Source organism: Brachyhypopomus gauderio, chromosome 20 (genome assembly GCF_052324685.1).
Source record: "Brachyhypopomus gauderio isolate BG-103 chromosome 20, BGAUD_0.2, whole genome shotgun sequence".
Classification (NCBI taxonomy): Eukaryota; Metazoa; Chordata; class Actinopteri; order Gymnotiformes; family Hypopomidae; genus Brachyhypopomus; species Brachyhypopomus gauderio.
Window position 1 is genome coordinate 14752771 of NC_135230.1, and position 25491 is coordinate 14778261.

The following is a 25491-nucleotide window of genomic DNA, read 5'->3' on the forward strand; positions in this document are numbered from 1 at the left end:
GATTACAAGATCCTACAATCTTGTAATATTCGTAGCTTTCAATAATATGATGCCTTCAAACTTTTCAGCAATATTTGGAACAATTGGATAATAATTGGAAAACAGACCATTACCATATATAGTGATGCATTTTATCACCGAATATTAAGCAGTCTTGGTTAAAAAAAACGTATATTATACCTATGTTTAAAAGTGTGATCATTATCACTATTTAAACATTAAAGGCTGTTGCAGAAGAGCAATTTGTCTGCGGATTATAATTGTTTTGTAATGCGAGACAACTCAATGGAGATATTTATCTAGACAGGTGCTTTTTGCTGTGCCACATAGTCCCTCACGTGGATCTGTAACTGCTAAATACATGTCAGCGGAACTGACGCGTCAGTGCGGTCGCTCGGCGCTCAGCGCGAACGTTTCCTCGTGAAGTTTCAGTTTTACGCACGCGCAATAGTGCTCAGATTTATTGCTGATGAGACGAAGCGGGAATGAACACACTTGTTAACCTGTAAAGACTTGTTTTTAAATAACATATTCGCCTCATATTTAGAACTTCTCGCTGAAATACACCTTTCTTAATAACAATAGAACAGTAGCTACAGATTTGTGGAACAATTTTTACCTTCAACAGGTAAGTTCTAGCCAACTTCTAATAACTTATAAGGAAGATTAAATTAATTTAAATATATCAGTTTATTTTTAGGTCTTGTCTGTTTGTTTATACTTCAGAAAAGGTGAATATTTCGAAATAAGTAAAATTATGAATTTTCATACAATCTGTAAATAGCATTTAAAAGTTTAAAAATTAAATCAGTGTAGTAATGTAAAGATTCTAGCATGTTCTAAGAGTGTTTTATTTGTATTAGGCCCATTTAGTGTGCACAAACATTTGTCAGGTTGCATTATTGAAAAATGTTTTGGCTTAGCACACACAACATAAAACCTTATTTCTTTAATAAACAATTTATTGTTAAAAGTTTACAATTCGTTGTTTGACATCGACAATCTATTGTTTGCAGTTAACCTTGAACATATTTTGCATCATCAGTCATGAACTCAATGACTTGGTTATATACTTTTAAAACCCAACATTTCTTATGTAAGATCATTTAACTTGAAGTTTATTTAAACTGCAGCTGTAATAGTGTATTACAGTGTTTCTGCACCCAGTCCACAGGGCCAGTTGCAGGTTCCACGGCTTTGCTCTGTCCAAAATCCCCACAATAAGGTATCGGTTTAGAGCAAAAATGTGAAACCGTCTGGTGGGCCTCAAGACCTGAATTGAGAAACACTGGTGTGTTGCATTTACACTTTGACGAAAGAGGTAGCCTATACTAAGTAATGAAACACCTAGTTAACAGGCTTATATTTAAAATAATCCATCTGTAAACTGCTTCAAAGTAAAATTTGTACTCAAACAGCGGCGTTGACTGGTTTGCCCGGGAGCTTGTATTTCACCTCTAGTACGAATTGAGCTTAAAAGCAGTTGTTTGCTCCAGTGTTCCTCTTCACCAAACACCCTTCACGTTCACCACCTAGAAAACACTTCTACGAACACTGTGAGGACTGCAGCATCCATATATTATTAATCACTTTGTGAGGAAAAAAGAAGTGGAGAGCATTCTTACCTCTGAACTGAACTCTCACTCCTGCTGAAATCAATTTACATGCACTTGCATGGATGCTTTCTCCTCACTAATGAAACTTTTTGCATATAACATTTTTGTAACAGTTTGCATGCATTCTTTTAATGCAGACTTTTTGTGATTTGCTCCTTTTTTTGGGGGGGGGGGCAGCTGAGAAATGACAATCACAGCCAATTTTTGCCTAAAATTACTCCTTTGCTGTGGTTATCGGATGGACTCCTTTTCAGACCACATACCACACGTCTTTCTTCTGCCTCCAACAAGATTGACTCAGGTCAGGAAGGGCTAGGTAATTATCTGAGCTGTGTAAGATGTAGTAAAAAAGGACACCTCAAAAAAAAAACCAAAAAAACAAAAAACAATACCATCACCCACACAAACATGGCCTACTTTAGATCTTCAAAACCTCCAGCCGAGAATCACAAATTAGCACTGAAATCAAATCAACGTTTTTGGAGACATCACACATATTCTATACTGTTGTTGTAGAATTATAATAATATTATGTAGTAGACAAACCATCCACTTTTGAACCATGCAATTCTTTTGAAGCAAATCCAAATTCCAATTCAAATGATGCCACCTAGTGGACAAAGTCCTTTTCCTCCAGCCTCTTTTAAGGTTCTCTCCTGACTCTTGATCCTATGTTCTATTAACCTGACTGCTCCCCATTCTTTACAGCCTTCTGAGACTCACTACCCATCATGCCCCGCTCCTTCCTGGTGAAAAAACGCAGGAGGGGAGTGTCTCGCTCCCCTCGCCCGTCCGACTGGACACCTTGCCTGGGCATAACTGAGCCTGCAGCGCCACACAACTCCCCCATGACTCAGGAGAACCAGAACCAGAGTGTGGAACCCTCGTCTTCACAGGTGTCCAAAATGTACAGGGATTCTTTCAATACGTGGCACACTGGTAAGCACATGGTGGAAGTTCCCCATTCAAATCAGATCTGAAACCGGTCTTGGTGTCTTCATGACTAGGAGATATGGAGGATGAGCTTTTTGTTATGCAAAGCTTGCTAAATTATTATTTTTTCTAAACAACCATTGTCCAACTCCTCCTGTGCACTCTAAAGTACCCAAAACTAGCCTTTATAAGTTCGTCACTGCATACTGTAATTAACAAAAGGGTTCCATTTATATGCATTTAAATATCATTTGCTTCATTTAAGCCCTTTGACATACTAAAAAGGAAACAGCACCACAGCTAAGGATGAATCAAGTCTACCGAGTGACTTTCCTCAATGATAACACCAATTGTCAATCATTAGCACCCCTGCTCAGAGGCGGTCTTTGCATAGAGGCATGGCTAGGCAACTGCCTTGGGCCCCTCCAACTGCAGCCCACTGTAGGGGCAACCTGATTAGCTAAATTATTTCTCGCATATTAATGTTGATGGGCCCCCTAGCTAAATTCGCCTTGAGCCCCCAAATTGCTAAGTCCGCCACTGCCCCTGCTAGCACTTTGGGAGGAGAGGCTCCCATGCACTAATTAGCCAGCAAGGGATCATTCATTGGTTTTTGAACGTCTCCTTTGTCCCAGATAATACGAGTCTCTGTGAAGGTCCTTCCTTGGTTTCCTGGCACCACGTTGAATCCAGCAACACGCAGGACACATGGAGCCTGAGCACATTGTTACAGCCCTGCAGCAAAGAGCGATGCCAGAGGAGCCCCGTAACCACCCCCTCCACGTGGCACTGCCCTCTGTGCAGCAAGGTACAGCGCGGGCAGCCTCATGGCACGGCCTGCTCCACCACACCACCACCACCGCATCCCCCTGCAAGACTTGTGCAGCTTGCTTTGTGGACCTGAGCAGATGCTGCTGTCGGTCTAAATGAAACGTGCTGTTTCCTGTTCATCCTCCGCCGATGACACCTACAGGTCTTCTTCTCCATTCCTGGCTTGGAAGCCCATTTACACAAGTCCCATGAGGGTCAAAGGTCGCCTGTATTCTGTCACAAGGGGAACCAGCCTGCAACACCTTGCAGGACGAGGGTAATTATAGAGATTATTTTGTTTGCAGTCAAATCTCATTGAGCAAACATTTGTAACCAGGTTAAAATACGCTGGAGAACAGCCTTTTACTGAAGTGTGTCAAGTATGGTGTCACTAGAATCCTACCATAAATCTCAACTGTGTGTGTGTTTGTGTGTATACAAGGAGAGAACGTTCGAGTGTAAGGTGTGTGGGAAGGTATTCAAGCGCTCTTCCACACTCTCTACACACCTGCTGATCCATTCGGACACGCGGCCGTACCCCTGCCAGTACTGCGGCAAGAGGTTCCACCAGAAATCAGACATGAAGAAACACACCTTCACTCATACCGGTGAGCGCACGCATGCACACACACACACACCTTCACTCATACCGGTGAACGCACGCAAGCACACACACACACACCTTCATATATGCCTTTGAGACACTTAAATGAAGTATGCAGACCCAATTTCAAAACTGCATTATGTCAAAAGTAGACACGATTATACACACACACAGTGTTCAACGTGTGCACGGGTGCACATCTTCTCTTCTTGTGCAGGAGAGAAGCCACATGTGTGCAAGGTGTGTGGGAAAGCCTTCAGCCAAAGCTCCAACCTCATCACACACAGACGAAAGCATTACCGACCCTACAACTGAGAGCGAAAAAACACATGCACGGCCACAGGCAAACACGGATATAAACAAACATGAGACACGTGAGCACATATTTCCACACTGAAAAAGGGCTTTATGAGATGGCAATAAACATGTGAAACCAAATTATGCATTTTTGATTCATTTATTAGTTGTTCCAGGACTGCTCATATGCAAACTTATTTTTGTGAACCTTTGGTTGCCTAGGATATTATGAAAACAAAGCAGAGCGTGTTCAAAGACCTCAAAGGCTTCCTCCGTAGTCCTCTGTAGACTTCACTGACTCTACAAGTCCATAAAAACAAAAACAGATTTAATCTTCTAAAGAGAAAGGCAGTTGTGCAAATAACCAAATTATTACGTTTCACAAAAAACTCACGGCCAAAACATCCCTCTACGCAAGGGCCTTCAGAGGGCAAACACACCTCAGTCGCACACATAAAATAGATCTGGAAACACACGCGCACACACGAGCACACACACACGCAGCTGAAGACAACATAACGGGAGGAAGTTCTGTTTCTGCCCCAGGAGCCATGTCAGCTCTCCCCAAGGACCAGTTTTACTGGTTGAGATGTTTACCTCTTCTTCCTGATCTTCCTCCAAACCCCCAGGCTCCGAATGGCCACTATTGCTTTTCAGAAACTGGAAAGTGCTGATGGTAAATCGCTTCACATGATTGGCCACCGTTTCGTGAGGAGGCGGAGGGGGCACGTGGGATGCAGTCACGTCGAGAGGGTTCGGACACCTACAGAGCATGATGTGCATGTGCTTTCATGTCTAAACACACGATCATTCTTCAAAAACTCTCTGCAAAACTATCACTCTGCACAAAAAACACATTATCAACTACGAAGATACATTAAACAACAGCATGAACATGCCAGCAATAGCAGTGCCTACACTGTGTGAAATATACACACCCATCATGAATAAGGATCCATGCAGAGTGAGCAGACCGAGGGTAGGCCACACAGTAGTGCACCAGGAGCACCATGCTTGGGTCAGGAGGGTTCAGTAGACGCACCTCCAGGTAAAGGGGTTTCCCCAGCAGTTTACGCAGGGGCCGATGGAACTGAGGATAGTAGCTACTGTACTGCTGGTCTGGGATGGTCAGAAGTGAGAGTGTTAGAGCGCTCAGCAGAAAACGTCACAATCTTGACATTATCTTTACTAACAATTCTTGTTCTTCACTTTGTTACCATTATTAAGCGTAATTAAGCAAATTTCATTAATCAATTTACAGTTTGACAAGACAAAATTGTTAACAAAACCTATTGACCCTTTCAAGAATGATCTTTTGATCATTTCCACCAATAGCCACAGCAGTTTTTGTTATAGTCAACAGCATGGGAAAGAGGTGCGTATACCTTTAGCAATCCTGAGCTGAACTCCAAAAACTCCTTGTGCCTGAATGGATGGAAGGAGGGAGGGGCTCTTCACCAGGTAACCCACAGTAACCATGGCACCAGGCAGGTACCGACACTCAACCAACAACCTACAAGAGCCAGACAGTTAGCAATCAGCTAAAATGCTTTCCAAGTAAACATTGCAATACGTTTGTACTTTTAAGGCCTTCATATGCGTAGGAGTACTTTTTAATGTGTGTGGCATCCTGTAATGAAAGCAACTGTAAGTACCTAAAGGGTGAGTCTCTGGTGATGGTGCCATAGTTGACACTAAGGGACTGCAATGTGTTCAGAATCTCCAACATATAAATCACAGTGTTGCCCACTACCTAGCAACAACAGCATCTCGTTAAGTTACAGTCAAAATGCTTTGAACAAATAACATAAATCCCAACCTGGGCAAAGTGTCACAAGGACAATTTCACCTGCAAAAATGCTGAAAAGGATGTTTAAACCACCTGGACAGACAGTGAACAAACAGCTATTGATAGTTACTGATAGTTAGCCCCCATTTACACGCCTGTTAGAAAGCTTACTGACCTTAGAAAGTAAGCGTTTCATACAAGGTCTCATACATACATATCTGTGAACACCACAGCCTTCCAGTGGAATCTTAAATAAGGCAGCATCTCCAACCACCCTCTGCGGAGTGCAGGAGGTGTTGCCAGCAGCAACCAAGAAGGCAGGCGAGAGGGGCGGGTCCGTGAGGGGCGGGTCCGAGAGGGGCGGGTCCGTGAGGGACGCGGGAATGGAGAAAACAAAATGGTGGTCAGCTGTGCATTCTGAGGAGATAAGGGGGGGGAGGGGGGATAAAATAAGTTGGTAGATGGACGTTTCTGGGAGGTTCATCTGTCACGGCGGTTGTTGTGGAGGTGGGTGTGGGCCGAGTCACCGTCCATGGGGTAGTAGCAGTTTGCCGTGTCTGATGAGTAACAGCAACCCAGGTTATGACACTCAAGTGCGGAGGGGGAGCCGAGTCCACAGGGCAGCTGCTGCTCAGTCGGCAAACTACACTCTACCAGATAAAAACAACAGCATTACAACAGAGGCCGTCACATCGGTTCTGAGTGACCCCTATGTTACAATGGGGTCTTCATTTACATAAACCAGCGAGTCATCTGGCCAAATTGCGTCAGACCAAATCTGGTCAAATTGCGTGGTTCTCAAACTTTTTCTATCATTCCCCACCTCAGAAGAAGGGGAAATTCCATGCCCCACCTGTCCCATATCACCCAAACAAAATGGTAATAAAATACAAATGGGGGGTGGCGATCGTGATTTGTAGAAGGGGGGGGTTGGCAAACGTAATTTGTTGACGGGGGCGAGGGGGGGGGGGGGTAATCTAGCCCTGGTTCACACTGTTCCACAGACATTTTAAACATCCGGGGCTTATGCAAAACGACCAGGCATTAAAACGACAGGCTTAAAAAGGTTAATTTCTTCCAATTGCTAGCGCCCCACCTGCAATAACCATGCGCCCCACACTAAGTTAAGGGTAAATATGTCGATGAGTTAGCAGACGTCATCGACATTAAAAAACGGACTACTGCATCATAAAGTGAGACTAAACAACATTCTTGACATTAGTTTTAAATATGTTTATAATGTGCTACACCCAGGGGCGATTTTAGGATCTGGTCTTTAGGGGTGCCCAGCCCCTAGTGCTCACAGAGGCACAATACTAAAGTATTGCGCAGGTACAGAGCAATGTGTTGAGCCAGGGGGTGCTGAGCAACTTCACGGTGGTGCTCTAGCACCACTAAAAATACCCTAGCCTCGCCCCTGGCTACACCTATACACCAAGTTTTCTGTTGCAAGTTCATTTAATTTCTCCATTACCTTTGCTGGTAGGATCCTGACATGACAGCAAAGCCTCAACTGTATGACCATCTGCAATCTGATATTCCAATACAATTTTGTATTGGTCATCCTTAGAAAAAAAAAAAGATTGTTTGCAAACATGTAATTAATCAATGTTATTTCAGTAGTATTATAAAATCTAGACTTCTGGTTAATGTAGCTCTAACCAGATATTTTATGTGATAGTTACTGTAACTTCCCCATGGTTAGAGAGCACTGTTGTCTTTACGTTTAACACACCATGTATGTAAACCCCATTACAGTGGTTTCTTAATTTGGCAAGGATATGCACCACAACACAAACCTGATGGACCATGTGACAGGATGTGTAGGGTAGGAGGACATTAATGTAGCCAAGCTGGTCCTCATTCACCATGTATCCACACTGACTTGTGGTTGTATCTAGGGCCACTGGCTTCATTTGGTCTTTGATGCTGCTAGAAGGAGCTTTGGTGGGGGAGACATTATAACTGGCAAGACCCTGGGCAACAGGTATCCAGGATTAAATACCATAGAATATAAATGTACATGAATTTAATCTATCCCAACATCCCAAAATATCCATTTTCTGCCATACATATTTGAACAGTCTAGTTAAACCACTTAAAGCTCATTAACAAAAATCATGCCAAACTAAATGTGAACTAAAACCAAAACTCACTGTGAACAATCAAAGCTGTGATTGACCCAGGAGGAAGGGTGACACTCATATTCTGAGAGTAACATTTTACTTGGGGTGCGTCAACTTGAGGAGGCAAAGGTGTGATTTCATGGAGCAAAGTGTGTTCAGATGGCCAGGAATTCAATATATGTTTGGCCAGCTGGGAGGAGTGAACTCTGATTTTGGACAGAGCTGGGGGCTTTTCAGACAGAGGAGGCGGAGCCAGGGGTTTTCGAGACTGGGAGGGTTTAGCCGTTGGTTTGGATACACGGGAAGGTGAAGCTTTTGATTTAGACTTCAGAGTGGCTTCTGGCCAGATCCACGGTGCAGGTGGGGCTGTTGTAGCAGGAATCAGCACCCGAGGTGAAGCGTGAGAACACTGGAGTTGTACAGTACGATGTCGTCGCAGCGTACGGTCCCAGAACTTCAGAGAAAGAGACAGCATCGACGGGGACTGCAGAAGGGATGAGGACGTAAACGAGACGTACGACACCAAAAAAGTACAGGACAACCAACTAACGCTCATCACTCGGCGGTATAAATATACACTGTGTCCCTTCTCCAATTGTGACGTCTGGGGTTGTGGTCACACTGCTTTAAAGTGCAGACAGGACAAGAGCAGTGCTGTTCCTCACCAGAGCTCGCGTGTGACAGGCGGGGAGAGGAGAGAAGAGCCCCACCCACGTGTCTTCATTCAGCAGGGAGTATTTACAGCTCGCAGGAGTAGAGATCACGGGAACCCACACGTTCGTCTTCACGTCTACACAGACACAACAGCACGGCGGGCTTTCATCAGCAAAAGAAAACGATTTGGCCACATCTCTGTTCCACTCCATGCTGAACTATTTAAAGCATTTAGTCGACGCTGATCCTTTTATTTGCGAGACATGACGTGTGGCACCCAAACCCATGGTCTCTATGTGTTTGGCGCCTTGATATTCGTTCTACTACTTTAGTTAGAGCAGAAACCACTCTTACTCTGAGGAAACATTACTCATGGGTGGATGTTAATCACCGACCCTGCAGGTCAACTCCCAATGTGTTCTGCCAGCATGGTACACTGATAAGCTGCTCGCCACCCATAGCACTTCATATGAATTACCGTGGTTACAACAGAGTACAACTCTCAACCCTGATTTCCTGTCAGGTGTGTGAAGCTGCCGTAGCAGCAGTCTGTATTTCAAAACTAGGCCAGCACCATGGCATGGAAACTGATACAAAGATCTGTGTGATACTACACTGCAACCTCCATCAACCCCCACCTCCACCTTTTATGGACCACAATGGAAATCGGCCTTAACAAGTCATATTGTGTTATCTCCATCTGTGTCTATTATAATAGACATTCCCTCTTTCCGAAATGTAAGGAATATTGATTTCTTTGCCGATGACATTCAGGTCTCATTCTTCTTTCTGCTTTAGCAAAATCACTCAACCCACAAATATAAAGCTTGAACAAGGTGTTCCAATGATGTTCATTTCTGAGCCTTATTGACCAGCAACAAGCCTGCCCATTCACACCAATAACCAACAGTGTTTTCAAGTCACCACCAAGTTTAAGAACCACTCACCACTGCAGACTTTCCAAAGCCTTTCTGGTAACCAAATAGTGGTTTGGTTACCAAATAGTGGTTCACAATTCTGTACACTACACACAATCCACGCCAACAGCAAAGGAATCAACAACGTGGTCAAACCCCACGAAGATATGAGCCTCATCCACAGAGGAAACACCAAAGCACCCTTCCTACCTTTGACTTTAATGGATTCCATTTTTGCAGATGACAGAAGTACTACGAAATGATCCCTGCTGCAGGTGAAGGATGGTAGGGACATCTTAGGTGACGCACCTGGTGCCTCAGGAAATCCAGCAACCCGAGGCAACCAAGGCAGGTGTTTGCTGGGGTTAATCATCTGAGGCCTTGGGGTTGGTTTGGGAATAGGAATTCTCAGAGTAGGGTACTCCACAGTTGGCTGAACTGGTGGAAAAGGAGCTTGAGGGTAATGAGAATAGTTATAAGAGTAGAAGAAGGGACTTATGGGATAGAGAGTATGGCGGTGAGGAGGGTGGAGTCCCGTGGGAGGCTGAACAGGTGGAAAGGTCCCTTTGGTTGTAGCTGCTTTGGATGTCATAGGAGTGGTTGTTATACCAATGGGCGTAGTTGTACTCTGAGGTATTAGCGCCTGTGTATCAGGCACCGGTGGCATGTAATATAGTGGTATAGATCGATGTGGATGTTGTACGGGGGCTTTTTGGGCACTGCCGAATGGAACTGGCAGAACAAGGAGAGGTAAAGAAAAGAGTGTGGGAGAAGGCTGACACGTGAGAGTGAAAACCCTTCCATCCAGGAGGACCATAAGGGAACTTCCATCCTAAAGAAAAACAACAGAATCACACAATGAACCTGACAAAACAGCCATCCCTGATTAATCACCAGTGCATCAACTGCGACCCTACCGAATAATGGAGCAGTTCTGGGAGGAAGATGTTTAAAACCCCCCTGGAACTTACCATAGCACATAAGGCTGTGAATGAGATGATGAGCAAGTCTTCAGGTGGCAAACCCATATGAGATGCACACATGTCAGACACAAGAGGAACCCACTCCCCATACACTGAAGAGAACAGAAAAAAGGATTTCGTTAAATGTCTCAATGGATTAACCTTCAATTGGAACCTGACACCTAAAAATTAAGCTGATTGCAAAACTTGTAATCACACTGGCAAATTTGTTACAACAAAAACCAGAAACTGCAACAGAGCATAAATCATGTAACAAAATTTATTCAGGACTCTGCACCTGCCTTTTTAATCAGCATCTTTTTCTGGTGCAGCGTGTGGATACATTCATTTTATCTTCCTACACCATTACACTTGTTCCTACACAGTGAAATACCAAAACTTGACTGGCTACATTCTGATTATTTCCTAATCCTAATCTGATGGTATTTCCAAGTCCTAATCTGATTGTGTAAACTCGCATCAAGACGTGTTCCACTTCACCTCGGACACTAGATTTCTTCAGCGCTCCCACGGCCCCCCTCATCTCAATGACCATGCCGAAGTGAGAGCAGAAACCAGGAAGAGAGGCAGGGGTGGATACAGGAGTGATGGGGCAGGAAACCCTCACCGGTCTCCCCCACCACAGCAGTGGTAAGATATAACTGCCATTCTGAGAAGAGACAAAACACAGGGCAGGCAGGTTGCAACCAAACAAAAAGACACTGTAACAAAATACGTCGTCATGAAATAATTCCTGGAATATTTTTAAAGCCATAAAGATGTTCTCTAAGGATAGCTGTTCAAAACATGTACATTAAAATTATGTACAAAGTGGTAGACAATAAACAAACAACAATCATGTTCTCATTCTAAATCAAATGTGCCCCCCCCCCCCCAACAAAAAAAAACCTGTTTTTATAGACTGAAAAAACATACACACAACTTGATTGGCAAATGAATATTTTACACAGGAGGAAAGAAAGTGTAAGGGAATTTATAATTCATGATCTGTGACCCTTGATCTGAACATTGACCTTTTGTTCTATTATCCATGTGTCTGCCCCTCAGTTACAACTTCTCTTTTCCTTGCCTTGTGCTTCTCGCTACCCCCACATCCAGTCTGTCTCCACTGTCCCTCTTTGTCCAGTAAAGATCACACATTATTTTATATTTTACTTACAACGTTTTAAACCTCATTTTATTTCTTCCGTATTTACCCTCCTGTCTTTTTAAACTTCCTGACACCCCTTGTCTTGTGAATCTGTTCCCCTCTTTTGTAACACTGACTGTTCATGAACCCTGAGGGCTATGATCTACAGTCAACGGTACCTCGTGTAAGATGTAGCACCCATCATATGGAGCTATCAGGACCAGGTCTTTCCATGTTGCTCTCACAAAGAAGCCACAGTACGAAGGCACGTGTAACACCGACACCGGGGTCGCGTCCCCTGTAACGAGTCAGATTCAAGGGTTACACTATCCGCTTATTTAACGTCACGTAGCATCATTGTGTAGCGTTTTTAATAATACAAGTATTACGAAATGTGACACAAACAAATAAACAAACAAAAAACACCACAAAGTAACTAAAACAAGTCTACCTCCACCCTAATGTATCAAAGGTTCATTTCAGTGAACAAACCAGACAAACCTCTTTCCACAAGTAAATTGGTGTGCCCCCTTCCTTTAGCTGTAAGGGTCATGGCGGTTTCAGAACAATACACGGACACCCTCGTCTCCAGCCAGTCTGGTGTAGTATGCGGCCTATACATGTTTTCATCGGCTACTTCTTCGATGCGTCCTACACAAACAACATTCGGTGTTACACAACACTGATGTTTTCATCTTGTCGTTCAATTAAATATGGGTTCTCGCGGTAATAACAGAACAACACCTGGATAACCGGACTGAAATCCATCTCCTGCGTCTGAAGGCCCCTTTTGTGGGCCTAATTTTTCAAGTATCTCGCTTAAGCTGGGCGTACACTGTACGATATTTTAAATCGTGTACTCAGCTCCAGCTCAAACTGTACGACTAAATCGCAGGGTTTAAAAGTTCACAGCTCACGATTCATATACTCACACTATACGACCCGACGCTCTCATGCGATCTCACGAGGAGCGATTTGAATTTCAAACATGTTTGATATTCTTGCGACGCTGCGATTTCTGATCGGGAGTTGGTCGTGAGGTGTGAATCGCTCCTCGTTTACCTGTGTAAACTATACGATGCACGACACGCGATTGAGCCGAAACTCGGCCCGATCGAAAAATAGTCGCACGAGTGAAAAATCGGCTGAAAATGGGCCACAAATCGCACAGTGTACGCCCAGCTTTAGGGTGTCGTGTTTGTGAAAACCTGACGGACGAGATAATGAAGTGAGCGTATTTTTTCCTGGGAGAGAAAGTTCAGAGAAGTCGTAAGTTTCAGTTTTACGCCTAGGCAGCTCCACTTCGGGGCTCCCAGTGCCCCCACCCTTCGCCGCTGTTTTGGGGTGCTCTGTACCTCTCGACTGATGTCGCCACGGCCAACTCGCCTCTGCCAAAGAAGAGGTGCCCTCTTTTGATGTAGTTTGGTTTTGCACATCTATTTCTTCCTGAATGCTCCAGTTTACATCGGTTGCTGAGCCAATGTTTCTCAAACTAAGAGACAATGTTGCTGCTAAATATAAAAACGTCTTTCTTGATTGTTGATGGCAATACATGGCCTATTCGTTATTTCTGTACACATGCACGGACATCTGTCGGGTCACGAACGGGGAAACAACTTCACCTCACCTGTTCTTGTAAAAAAAAAAGCCAATTAAATTAACGTGGAGTTGATGTTGTCATTTTGTCGCTAGGTGTCGCTCCAAAACTGCATCTTTTACAGCAGCCATAAGCTGACTGAACCGCAGTTTTAACTGTCACCAGGCTTGACAAATAAATAAATAAAAATCTGTAGTGACGTGCTGGGTGCTTGTGGGCTTACAGTTGAGCAAACGGTGCAGGGAGTTTCTGGGAAAACTGATGGAGAACTGATGGTTTTCAAGCCGCCACTGTGTTCCTGGATGATTCGACCTTGCCTTGAGAACCGATACCGAAGGACGATGTCCAAATAAACGGACACGTAGTCGCGCAGTGTCGGCCCAATAAGAAACGTGAACAGCCTCTGCTTCCGATGTGACCTTCCTAAATACATCTAACCAGGGATGTGTAGTTATTAACGGAATGAGAAGAAGGAGATGAACTTAAACCAACGCGAGAAGGAGATGCGTTTGGGAACAGGCAGATAATACGCAAGTACCTGCTGCAAAAATATCCTGTTGTCTTTTACGATAACAAAGCCTGTCAACAGACAAGCAAACAGAATATATTATGATTTTAGTGTATGGTATTCGGCAAAACACATTTTATTATTATTTGTTATTATTATTATTATTATTATTATTATTATTATTATTATTATTATTAATTTTGAACTTTCGGAAATTTGCTGAAAGACTCTTGCAAGTCAACCTTGCGAGAGCAACATTACTGTTTTCTAAGTTCCCAGTCTAGACTGGTAAAAGTAATTGGGTGGGATGGGTGGGGTTTCCATTGCAGCAAAGCGGGCGGGAGGGGGAGACCGTCGGTCGGGGTGCGGAGGTGCCAGCGCTGCCTAGGTGTGGATACACACATTCTCAAAACAAGAAATATATTCAATGCGTAAATATTGCAGGTAACCTTTTAATATATGTGGCCTACAGTAGCGTAGCATGGCATATCTGGAATTATCTGCAGTGATGGGTGTTTTAAAAGTTAACGATTTAAATAATGACGTTTCTAAAATATATATATATACACAGATATAGGCTATAAATTCCAAAGAACTAACACGACAGCGCAGAGATTCATCGTTGATTACTGCGAAGTTCATCCTGCCTTGTGTTCAAAATCTGCATGCGGTATCCGATCTCATGACGCTGCACGAATTGTTTCTTTGTACAGGACATCTGTACGTGGAGAGGCGATGTTAACCGCTAGCAGAAAGTATTACGTGATTACACTGTCTTTAATGCAGATTTAAATCAAAATGAGATAAAACTGCTTTTTTATTGTTGCCCACATTAGTTGATTGGGATAAGAATCCATTGGGCATTAAGCGTATGCGTTGGCAGTAGGCATAGGTGTTAAACTGTTCAAGTATGCCTGACATTGTATTAAATAACAGGACAGAATTATTGTAAGATACGCTTGCCTATCCATCGGAAGCATGCGTCAAGAGCACACTAACCTGACAGATCAAGCATGGTGTCTAAAGGGGTCTCTCTCTCTCTACCTATCTTATCTCTTTGCATGCGACATCCGATCCCACGTGTGTCTGTGATTTTTCTACATTTGGTGCATTCCTAAATTCCTCAGTAGTCTTGTCATTGATTTCTTTTATATATATTTTAGGTAAAAAAGTCCGCATTGTCTTCCCCTCGCAGTCCAGGAGCATGTTGAAGGCTCTGTCTGGAATTTGTTTCCTGCATCTCACTACTATCTTCTTCTTATTTTGGGCCACTATCGATGATGTAAGTGGAACTTTTGGCATTTGTCCTCATGCCAACTTTTCCCTATAAACGCTATATCCGACATGGCTCAATAGTTCTCTAGATTTTATCCTTAATATATTTTTTCTAAGAGTCTAAAGAGTGATTGGTGGAGATTGGTTGATGGGAGGTCTTTTGTTTTTAGGCCTGGTGGTTTACAAGGACCATGTACACAGACTTGTGGGGCAGATGGGTGATGGAGAATAATGACGACGTGTGGGTACACATGGACATACCCACATCATACCGGAAAGGTGAGCGTGCACACACACACACACACACACACACAACGTGGTAGCGATGTCATTTTCAAATTCAAAATTATTTTAGTAGCATGGAAATATTGTATAATTCCACTGATTGTATTTAAGACCAAGAATCTGATGTGTGAAACTCTAATTAAGCCACCTTTAAATGTTATTTCATCTTCTGTAGATTACCTTCAGGCAGTGCAGGGCTTTGCAGTGTTGGCCTGCATCTTTGCTGTCCTCTCCCTGGGTGTTTTCATCTTTCAACTCTTTACATTGGGAAAAGGAGAGAGGTTTACGATCTCAGGAGTTGTGCAGCTCACATCATGTAAGTATGACACCAGACAGACTGTTTATCTAATATCTACTCGTTCCTTTGACTCTCCACCCATTCATCATCTGCTGAGTTCTGAACAGTTTCAGTTCATTTGTTCCAGTACTGGACATATAGAGTGTCCTCACTCAGCGAGCCTACCCTGTATAGTCCTGCCTTAGTCTTGTCTGACTCTTTGTCTCAGACTGGGAACGTTTCTCCTGTCTAGGTTTCTGCATCATGGTGGCCCTGGCGGTCTACACAGACCATTTCCACAGAGAGGAGGACGGCTGGTATGGCTGGTCTTACATCATGGCCTGGATTGGGTGGTTGCTGGCGCTGCTCACAGGGGGAATCTACATTGTCCTTCGCAAAAGAGTGGATTAAACCACAACAATGGACCAAAGCCAGGACACCAATTAAATCAATACATTATCAAAAAAAAAACACTGATGTTGCTGAAGGTGAACAGAAGCTAGGAAGAGCTAGGTGGCAAACAAGATAATGCTAATAAGTACCCAATGTCTTTTACATTTGTTTAACAATTTCTTTCTTGGTTTAATTATTCATTTTAGTCAAGATCTAGAGTAAAATTATATTTAAGAATACAATTATTGGACTAGATTAGATCCATATTGCAAAAGTGGACCTCTGGCTCCCAGTAGGAAGATAAAATCTTTTCCAGAACAAAATATCACATCAGTAGACATAGTCTTACCTCTCAAATCTTACACATTGGCCATTTGGGACAGAGTTCATGGTCTCATGCCCAACCATCACACAAAGCCCTGCTGAAATAACCACTATAGTCAAGTATATAGCTTTGACTATATTTGAATTGATGCCTTGTTGATAAATAAAAGTTTAAATCTAATTGACCAAGACCTCCCTATACTCCATAGATTACACAAGGAAGATTTCTGAGTACAGTATATGGATAAAACTGACCAGCATTTCAACAGAGGGAGAACTTGAAATGTTTGCAAAAAAAAAATTCAATTACTATCACACCAATAATGAATAAGAGTATTGTCAGTTTGAAATATTTAAAAAGGTCTTATAGCACAAGCTTAAAACATAGTATTTGATCATTAAGCCACTTTGCTCTGCTAAACAAATATAACTATAAACAAGTCAAATTTCCATGTCTATAAAAAAGCTGTAAGGCAGAGTGTCACAATGACGACCATAGCCGTTTTAAACATTTTAATATTTACATCTGCATATTTCCTATGAAATACATCTAAGAGCAAAGACAGCAAGAGTGAAAAAACATTGAGTTAGCAGAATTTAAGTTTCATGTTAATTAAAACATACCACTTGTATTCATTAGTACCCTTTAATGGAATAGTGAACAGAGGAGCAATGAGAGACCCAAGTTATGCAAAATAAGCTAGAGCACATGGACCTAATGTGTACAGAAAGACAGATGAATGTAAATATATAAATACTCTGTAGTAATTATAGTAATAAAATAATGCAAATCTAATTTAGATATAAAGATTGCCTAAGACATTTCCACCAGTTATTTCCATCTGAATGTCACATGATATTGTGTTTATGTTTACCTTGGTTTTGCATTGCATTTCCTTTGTCTGCAATGGCTTCAGCTTGGACGTATTGTTTTTCATTATTAAAACAACTGTTTTTTATTTAAATATTCTCTAGAGACACTTCAGTCAGGCTCAGGACCAATACAAGTATAAGATGAGTCATTTCTGTTATGTTTCTTACAGTCTGGTGCTGTATCACTTAAATGTGACTAGTAAATGCTATTAGAATACAAGATCTCTGTGGCTCTGCACACCCTCTGACACCTTGTTGTAAAGTGTATGCTTATCACACTATACAGAAAAGGTTTGTCATCTTGCTTGACAAAGATGATCTTGACCTGGGAAGATCTTCACTGGAACGACACTAAAGTCCCTTTACACTGCTGTTATGAAAGATCATGAATGTTAACATGATCATGATATGCTCATATAAAATATGGTGCTCCCAGTGCAAGTTGTATAGTAAAAGGTGCATTCCAGCTTTCATTGTAATGTCAAATGACAGTGTAAAGAAACACATTTCAATAATCACACAAATAAAAATCCGAACACAGCAACTTCACTTTATTTACAGAAATATCCAACAGACTGAATGTTAAAAACCTGTATTTAACTTTCACAATCCAGAATAATGTTCATGAACTCAAAATGGAGGACAAACTAAAAAGGTTCATGTTTAATGGCAGCCATTTTAAGAGTCGACATCAGGATTTTTTGTTGAGATGTCATTTTAAGTGCAACATAAAAATTTCTTTAACGAATCTCCTCACTTATAAATAGTTACACAGATGCATCACTGACCTTCTGTAAAAACCTCCACATAATACATTAGAAATTGGAAGAGGAATGTTTCATTGAGCAAGATTTTATAGGGGTGTGCAGGACTGAACTAAACCCCGTGACCAGAGGGGGTGATTCTCTCCTGGATGACTAGGTGGAGGAGATGATTCTGCTCTGCAGAGAGAAGAGGCCTGTATGTGTGTGTGTGTGTGAGAGAGAGAGAGAGAAGGAAGGGAAGATGGACAAAAAACAGATGGAGCGTTTAAGTGTAAATCCAAGAGAGAGGAAGAGATGGAGAGGATTTTATAATTATTGTCAAACTGGAATTAAACTTTTTTAATGAATTATTCATCATCCTCAGATAATTTGAAACCCCAAATTCAAAGTTCCTACTAATCTTTTATCACACTCAACTTTTGAATATGCCAATCACCATGTTTGAATGAGACAGTGAAGATCGAATAACTCACCATAGTTCTGTCTGGAGAGATTTTAGAGATTCTGTGTCTTTTTCTTGACATGCCATCTACAAAACAGAAGTCACACTGTTCCAGACAGCTGCACATCCTTACACAGACCTGAATCATGCTGTGGCTTTGTCTTTCAACAGAGATGTCACCATGCGAGTAGTGATCACAGTATCAGACATCTCAGTGTAACATCTCATCAGCGCCTCTACTTCCTCCACAAGCTGAGAAGAGGCAGGACATCAACACCCAGTGCGTGCACCTTCTGCAGAGGTGCCATCCAGAGCACACCATGTCCAGCCGTGCCGCTGTGTGGTACGGTGTGCGCACCACGTCCAGCCGTGCCGCTGTGTGGTACGGTGTGTGGCCCACCGTCCAGCTACAAGACCCTCCAGCGCACCGTGACAGCAGCTGAGAAGATCGCTGGCCCTGCTTTCCCTTCCAGGAGATACACAGCACCTGCCTCTCTCGTAAAGACCTCCACATGGCACCACCCACCACCCACACAGCTTCTTCAGCCTGCTGCCATCAGGCAGGAGACTGTGGAGATCCAGGCTGAGACCAGCGGTCTAAGGAGCAGCTCCTTCCACCACGCTGTCACTCCTTTCCTGCTCTGCCCCCGTTTCAGTGCGCATGACACCCATTAACTAGATCCTACATCCTGACTTTGAACTGCAGTGAACTAAAAATGAACCATGAAAATGCATAAAGGTTCCACACATAGAACCCCAGCTGACATGAAGGGAACGTACCACCACAGACTGCAGCAGGAGGAAGATATCTTCTGGGAGGAAGTTCACTGAAAGGGCAAAAATCAGTTTTCACTCAGTGAGACAAGAAAAAAAAAAAAAAACGAAGCCCAACGTGAGTCAGATATTAGTGGGTGTGGTGAGACTGCGCAGCCGGCTGCGATGTGCTGACCTTGGCCGTGCGAGTCGAAGGACTCCCAGGCATAGCGCTCCAGTGTCTGGGCGTGCTCTGGTAGCAGCTTCTGTGCTGGAGGCTGGAACACACAAATGCTGCGTTAAACACAACGCCCACTACGAGGACTCACCCAGGCTGGATTTGGGGGGGCTTTTTTGTTTTGCTTTTTTTTTTCCTGCCATGATGCATGGCAATGCATCTGCACAGATTCACAGAGCAGGGGTTTATGGGCAGTCAGCAGAATCGTGTGTTCATCTGCAGATCTGTGCAGCAAGCCAATGTGGACTGCTGCCCCCTAGTGTGCATTCTCTTATATGCAAGTATGTCGGACACCTATGCACACTGCCCACACAGGTATGAGGATTCGTGGACGAAGAGGCTACTACTATATTTTGGCCGATGCTACATTCCAGTGGGTTTACTTCTTGCCAACCAAGTAAAACCAAAATATCGCGTTTCTGTTGGTTTTACAGCCTACCTTTCATTCATTCCTTCAAATGCACAATGAAGCTGCCTCACACCCAGATGTCGATCACGACTCCCTCTCAAATATATAAATGAGGTCATTAGCATAATCATTAGCATAAAGGTTTGGGCCTACCTCAAGCAGCATGAGCAGCAGTACTCTGGAGAGCTCACACTTCGCTACTATGTCCATAAATGCACCTGAGTGGGTACAAGAAGGAAAGAGAGTGAGTTGAAGAATTCACAATTTTACTGACACACATGCACTGTATGTCGGAGCTTTTATCTCCAGTCTGATCTGGAATCAGTGGTGAATACTCTACCGATTAGTTTGGGGTAAAACATTACCACTGGCCCAGAATCCAGAAAGTTTATGGCAGATGGTGAGAGACGTAGCAAACACAGCACACAGCACTCAGAGAGCACTTAGACATATACACTTATGCATAATAGTGATAATGTGAGACCATCATATGGCTTTATCTACATTAAATGCTCTGGACTTATTTCCCCACCATACAAAACCTGACAAGCTAAGTGACGTGATAAGTCGAAGCAGCCATGTTGCAAATTGAAAAAACCAATCACGCAAGCCCACAAAACTGGCCACCAAATGCCTCCATTGTGTGATGAATCACACATGAAAAAAAATCAAATGTTATTCAGTCAAATGTTTCATTTGTTTTGATTTTTCAAAAGCTCCATTTATGACATCACTACAATATTCTGTATGAGATGAAGAGACGTAGGAGCTTCACATAAGTGTAACGCCATGGGAGAGTCCATTACGATCTCACCAGCAGGGGTGTTTGTGCCAGGCAGTTGCAACCCTCTCTCCTGACACATGACCTGCATTTCTGAAAGCACAGCCAACGCACCGTCGTAATCACCTGCCAAAAGAACACAACCATACCACAGCTTCTGAAACAATAGAATCAAGCAAAACCTAAAACTGGCCAATATAATTTCAACAATGTTTGCTTCTTTCTTTCCTTTATAATGCAAGAAGCAACCAATGTATCAACAAAGGTTGTGGATCACTGATTTGCAGGAGGTCTACTAGATGGCTGCATACTCACGGGTCAGGATTTTGCAGGAAGCCATCTCCCACAGAGACAACAGGGCCTCCATTGGGGACTGGACTTGGAGCTCTGCAGCTCGCTGGAAGTGGACTATTGCCTCTCCAGGCCTATTCATCTCCTACTCACACACACACACACACACACACACACACACACACACACACACACACACACACACACACACACACACACACACACACACACAAAACTCTGTGAATGCAATTGAAAGACAAAAAGGCTAGCCTTTAAATACACTGCACCTCACTCATAGACCAAGAGGTCCTGGGTGTGGTAGAGACCTCTAGTGTTTAACTCTCTAAGACAGGGACACAGATTGGCCACCAAGTGTCACCGCTGCGTGATGACTCACACAGCTGTCTAGCTACATCTGACAGTTCTTACCTTGAGAGCATTGCCAATTTCAAGGGAGAGACTGGCTGCCATCACTGGCTGGTTCATCTCAATATACACCTGTAAAACACATCAGCAGCACTGAGAATCCTCTCTCTTATTTAGCACTATACAAATGTGCAACAGTTTAAACGGCAAGAGTGCTCAGTGGCCAAGCTCTCCTCCAAGATCAGTGTGGGATTGCCAACAAACCCGGTACCTTTATGGCAAAGCTGTAGCAGTTGAGGGCGGCCTGCAGATGCTCATCAAAGCCTGGGGCTTGCAGTGCCCGGGTCTCCTGCTCTGAGGCTAGGAAGAGTCTGGCAGCATCGGTGAGTGCCAGGGCCTCCCCTGGAGCATTGAAAAGTGTCTGTTCGCACCTGGAGGAAAAGATAATCACGCTAGTAGCATAGTATGATCCCTTAAGAAACATTTAGGCATACTTCAGCATGGGCATGACATAATAGCAGTGCTTTATCTGTGTATTCATCAAGCACCTTGCCTGAAAACACATATAACAGCTACACTACCGTTCAAAAGTTTGGGGTCACTTAGAAATTTTCTTATTTCTGAAAGAAAAGCATTTTTTTTTTTCAATTTAGCTAACATTAAATGCATCAAAAATACACTCTATACACTATCAATGTGGTGAATGACTATTCTAGCTGTAAATGTCTGGTTTTTAATGCAATATCTACATAGATGTATGGAGACCCATTTCCAACAATCATCCCTCCAGTGTTCTAATGGTACATTGTGTTTGCTAACTGTGTAAGAAGGCTATTGGATATTTAGAAAACCCTTGAAAACCCTTGTGCAAGTAGGTTAGCACAGCTGAAAACAGTTTTGCTGATTAGAAAAGCTATAAAACTGACCTTCCTTTAAGCTAGTTGAGAATCTGGAGCATTACAATTGTTGGTTCGATTAAACTCACAAAATGGCCAGAAAAAGACAACTTTCAACTGAAACTCGACAGTCTATTCTTGTTCTGAGAAATGAAGTCTATTCCATGCGAGACATTGCCAAGAAACTGAAGATTTCCTACAATGGTGTGTACTACTCCCTTCAGAGGAGAGCACAGACAGGCTCTAACCAGAGTAGAAGGAGAAGTGGAAGGCCCCGCTGCACAACTGAGCAAGAAGACAAGTACATTAGAGTCTCAGGTTTGAGAAATCGACACCTCACAGGTCCTCAACTGGCAGCTTCATTAAATAGCACCCGCAAAACGCCAGTGTCAACGTCTACATTGAAGAGGTGACCCTGGGATGCTTCGCCTTCAGGGCAGAGTGGCAAAGAAAAAGCCATATCTGAGACTGGCTAATAAAAGAAAAAGATTAATATGGGCAAAAGAACACAAACATTGGACAGAGCAAGATTGGAAAAAAGTGTTATGGACAGATGAATCAAAGTTTGAGGTGTTTGGATCACACAGACGAACATTTGTGAGACGCATAACAACTGAAAAGATGCTGGATGAGTGCCTGACACCATCTGTCAAACATGGTGGAGGTAATGTGATGGTCTAGGGTTGGTTTGGTGCTGGTAAAGTGGGAGATTTGTACAAGGTAAAAGGGATTTTGAATAAGGAAGGCTATCACTCCATTTTGCAACACCATGCCATACCCTGTGGACAGCGCTTGATTGGAGCCAATTTCATCCTGCAACAGGACAATGACCCAAAGCACATCTCCAAATTATGCACAAACTATTTGGAGAAGAAGCAGGCAGCTGGTGTTTTATCGGTAATGGAGTGGCCAGCGCAGTCACCAGATCTCAACCCCATTGAGCTGTTGTGGGAGCAGCTTGACCGTATGGTACGAAAAAAGTGCCCATCAACCCAATCAAACTTGTGGGAGCGGCTTCTGGAAGCATGGGGTGAAATTTCTCCAGATTACCTCAGCAAATTAACAGCTAGAATGCCAAAGGTCTGCAATGCTGTAATTGCTGCTAAGGGAGCATTCTTTGACGAAAGCAAAGTTTAAAGTAGAAAATTATTTCAAATTAAAAAAAAAACCATTTTTTCTACCTTGTCAATGTCTGGACTATATTTCTATTCATTTTGCAACTCATTAGATAAATAAAAGTATGAGATTTCAGGGAAAACATAAAATTGTCTAGGTGACCCCAAACTTTTGAACGGTAGTGTATATAATTATACACTCACCAGCCAACTGCTCATTAATGCAAATGTCGAATCAGCCAATCACAAGACATTAACTCAATGCATTTAGGCATGTAGACATGGCCAATATGATCTGCTGCAGTTCAAACCGAGCTTCAGAATGGGGAAGAAATGGGAGATTCGCATCATGGATGTACAGCCGACAAATCTGCAGCAACTGCGTGATGCTATCATGTCAATATGGACCAGACTCTGTTTGGTTTGAATGTTTCCAGTACCTTGTTGAAACTATGCCACGATGGATTAAGACAGTTCTCAAGGCAATAGAGGGTCCAACCCAGTACTAGCAAGGTGTACCTAATAAAGTGGCCGGTGAGTGTATAACTGGATATAAGACCAAACGAGTACCTACCGAGCCATGGCCAGATTACAGAAGGCTGCATATTGAAGACAGTCCTGCTGTTTCAGCTCTTTAGCTAACTGACCTGTAGAGGGAAAAGTCATAAGATGATTAGTGTGTGTGTGTGTGTGTGTGTGTGTGTGTGTGTGTGTGTGTGTGACAGGAGCGTATGTATGGCTTCGTGAGCTAAAATCCGTAACTTTTGCTTTAGGTGTTGACGTTTGACAGGTCAGATAAACAGATATACTAGCTGGCCATCTGTTTATTTGAAATGTCAAACGTCAAGACTCCTAACGAGGGTAACTTACCAAATTGTTCACTCGCTTCAGCGACGTTAGGCTTCCGAAGAAAACGTCTTATTGGGATGTATAAAATTAGAACATAATAGTCAATAATACATTAAAGGCGAACTCCGTTTGCGTGTCCTTATGCGCACGTTTCAACCCAGAAAAGCAGGTAAAAAAATTAAACACAGAGCTAACAAGCTAACCTAAGCTGGCGAGCTGGCTACGTGATTCACACAAAAGCAGTTAACACATTTTAATGTGTTAGTTAGTTAGTTAGTTATCTAGCTATCTCTTCTGTGTCAACAGCTTTAGCATGGCACCTAATAATTAGCAAGCTGGCTTATTACTGTTTTTTTTAACCTTGGTAGTAATATGCCAATAACGTCTTATTAGACACTTAATATCACACTCAAGTAATATAATAAAGACAGAGGACGTCTTACTTTTTAAGCTTGTTTGACACTGCTCGGTAGCGCATCAAAAAATCTCCCTCTGCTGACATTGTTGGCGTAGGGGTAGGCCTGACGTCACTGGTACGCGACAGTAAGTCGACCTGACGTCACTGGTACGCGACTGCGCCGCTGCTGCTCGGTTGTTAAGGCACGACTAGGCGGGTATCGCACCTCAACCCAAGAGGTAGAGGTGCGATAACAACACAGTTGTAATCTGCATTTGTACCGTAAAAATGCGTTCGTGTGAGTCCAATCGTTTTTCAGTGAGGGCCAGATTTGGTGGAGTGAACATGTGTTGGGGGTAACCGTTCAGTCTGGTTACATATAAACTAGCTTTTTTAGTCCACTGCCATCTTCTGGTGAAATATAAAACGCTGTGCTCTACGGAGGATGCGGGCCGGAAAAGTTGGACGCGGGTCGCGCTTTGGACACCCCTGCACGGACGTAGTTTTGGGGGGGGGGACGGGGGGGACATGTCCCCCCCACTTTTTCAAAAGCCGGTTTTGGTCCCCCCCAGTTTTTACAGTTAAAACCAAATATTTAAGTAGTGACAAAGTCATGTCCCCCCCACTTTTTAACGGTAAAAAAACCAATATCCAAATAGCGACAAATCTAGCACTAAGATCATGCAGCACCCCCCCCCCCCCGCTTAACAGTTCGCCACCCCAGGTTGTGTCCCCCCCACTTGTGAAATCAAAACTACGTCCATGCACCCCTGTGTTAGTCCATTTAACTGGACAGTAAA

The 25491-nt window shown here is 43.1% G+C and overlaps 4 protein-coding genes across 15 annotated transcripts; 2 read left to right on the top strand and 2 right to left on the bottom strand.

Annotated features, from left to right (window-relative positions):
• The first annotated feature begins 435 nt into the window (after window positions 1–435).
• On the top strand, window positions 436–4394 carry LOC143483973 (zinc finger protein Gfi-1b-like). 3 transcript variants are annotated; one of them, XM_076982370.1, is made up of 7 exons: window positions 436–628; window positions 1794–1932; window positions 2325–2555; window positions 3185–3357; window positions 3523–3636; window positions 3802–3967; window positions 4181–4394. In XM_076982370.1, the coding sequence occupies exons 3-7, from the start codon at window positions 2348–2350 to the stop codon at window positions 4276–4278; spliced, it is 759 nt and encodes a 252-aa protein (XP_076838485.1). In that variant the 5' UTR covers window positions 436–628; window positions 1794–1932; window positions 2325–2347; the 3' UTR covers window positions 4279–4394. The 3 variants fall into 3 exon arrangements, with proteins under 3 accessions (XP_076838485.1, XP_076838484.1, XP_076838486.1); XM_076982371.1 differs by lacking the exon at window positions 436–628 and adding an exon at window positions 673–1291; XM_076982369.1 differs by lacking the exon at window positions 1794–1932.
• On the bottom strand, window positions 4328–13820 carry LOC143483969 (uncharacterized). 4 transcript variants are annotated; one of them, XM_076982359.1, is made up of 19 exons: window positions 13679–13802; window positions 13214–13485; window positions 12360–12509; window positions 12038–12156; window positions 11210–11378; window positions 10718–10821; window positions 9957–10578; window positions 8841–8965; window positions 8206–8659; window positions 7849–7991; window positions 7524–7614; window positions 6577–6699; window positions 6264–6466; window positions 5916–6013; window positions 5646–5773; window positions 5199–5379; window positions 4858–5023; window positions 4655–4724; window positions 4328–4560 (listed from the first exon to the last, which is right to left on the bottom strand). In XM_076982359.1, exons 2-19 carry the CDS (start codon window positions 13410–13412, stop codon window positions 4520–4522), a joined length of 3186 nt encoding a protein of 1061 aa, XP_076838474.1. In that variant the 5' UTR covers window positions 13413–13485; window positions 13679–13802; the 3' UTR covers window positions 4328–4519. The 4 variants fall into 4 exon arrangements, with proteins under 4 accessions (XP_076838474.1, XP_076838473.1, XP_076838476.1 ...); XM_076982358.1 differs by having other exon boundaries at window positions 13214–13490; window positions 13679–13797; XM_076982361.1 differs by lacking the exon at window positions 13214–13485 and having other exon boundaries at window positions 4329–4560; window positions 13679–13820.
• Window positions 13083–16310, top strand: LOC143483974 (epithelial membrane protein 1). 7 transcript variants are annotated; one of them, XM_076982372.1, is made up of 5 exons: window positions 13083–13260; window positions 15127–15245; window positions 15409–15517; window positions 15699–15839; window positions 16054–16310. In XM_076982372.1, exons 1-5 carry the CDS (start codon window positions 13224–13226, stop codon window positions 16209–16211), a joined length of 564 nt encoding a protein of 187 aa, XP_076838487.1. In that variant the 5' UTR covers window positions 13083–13223; the 3' UTR covers window positions 16212–16310. The 7 variants fall into 7 exon arrangements, with proteins under 7 accessions (XP_076838487.1, XP_076838488.1, XP_076838493.1 ...); XM_076982373.1 differs by lacking the exon at window positions 13083–13260 and adding an exon at window positions 13847–13985; XM_076982378.1 differs by lacking the exon at window positions 13083–13260 and adding an exon at window positions 13850–13985 and having other exon boundaries at window positions 15159–15245.
• Window positions 16311–17920: 1610 nt separating this feature from the next.
• On the bottom strand, window positions 17921–24889 carry f8a (coagulation factor VIII associated). The gene is made up of 12 exons (XM_076982368.1): window positions 24738–24889; window positions 24316–24362; window positions 24020–24092; window positions 21706–21865; window positions 21498–21566; window positions 21093–21213; window positions 20811–20903; window positions 20150–20214; window positions 19546–19627; window positions 19377–19423; window positions 18628–18683; window positions 17921–18348 (listed from the first exon to the last, which is right to left on the bottom strand). Exons 1-12 carry the CDS (start codon window positions 24794–24796, stop codon window positions 18267–18269), a joined length of 954 nt encoding a protein of 317 aa, XP_076838483.1. The 5' UTR covers window positions 24797–24889; the 3' UTR covers window positions 17921–18266.
• Between the last annotated feature and the right edge of the window lie 602 nt (window positions 24890–25491).

Coding starts and splice junctions, on each gene's coding strand:
- LOC143483973 (XM_076982370.1), top strand. CDS start 2,348: ATGCCCCGCTCCTTCCTGGTGAAAAAACGCAGGAGGGGAGTGTCTCGC. Junction 3,358..3,522: donor ACTGCCCTCTGTGCAGCAAG/GTACAGCGCGGG, acceptor TGACACCTACAG/GTCTTCTTCTCCATTCCTGG. Junction 3,637..3,801: donor CAACACCTTGCAGGACGAGG/GTAATTATAGAG, acceptor TGTGTATACAAG/GAGAGAACGTTCGAGTGTAA.
- LOC143483974 (XM_076982372.1), top strand. CDS start 13,224: ATGTCGCCACGGCCAACTCGCCTCTGCCAAAGAAGAG. Junction 15,246..15,408: donor TTTGGGCCACTATCGATGAT/GTAAGTGGAACT, acceptor TTTTGTTTTTAG/GCCTGGTGGTTTACAAGGAC. Junction 15,518..15,698: donor ACCCACATCATACCGGAAAG/GTGAGCGTGCAC, acceptor CATCTTCTGTAG/ATTACCTTCAGGCAGTGCAG.
- LOC143483969 (XM_076982359.1), bottom strand. CDS start 13,412: ATGTATTGCCATCAACAATCAAGAAAGACGTTTTTATATTTAGCAGCA. Junction 10,822..11,209: donor GAAGAAATCTAGTGTCCGAG/GTGAAGTGGAAC, acceptor TGTTCTCTTCAG/TGTATGGGGAGTGGGTTCCT. Junction 6,014..6,263: donor GCTGTGGTGTTCACAGATAT/GTATGTATGAGA, acceptor TGTTGTTGCTAG/GTAGTGGGCAACACTGTGAT.
- f8a (XM_076982368.1), bottom strand. CDS start 24,796: ATGTCAGCAGAGGGAGATTTTTTGATGCGCTACCGAGCAGTGTCAAAC. Junction 24,363..24,737: donor GTGTCAAACAAGCTTAAAAA/GTAAGACGTCCT, acceptor CATCCCAATAAG/ACGTTTTCTTCGGAAGCCTA. Junction 20,215..20,810: donor TGGCACAAACACCCCTGCTG/GTGAGATCGTAA, acceptor GTACCCACTCAG/GTGCATTTATGGACATAGTA.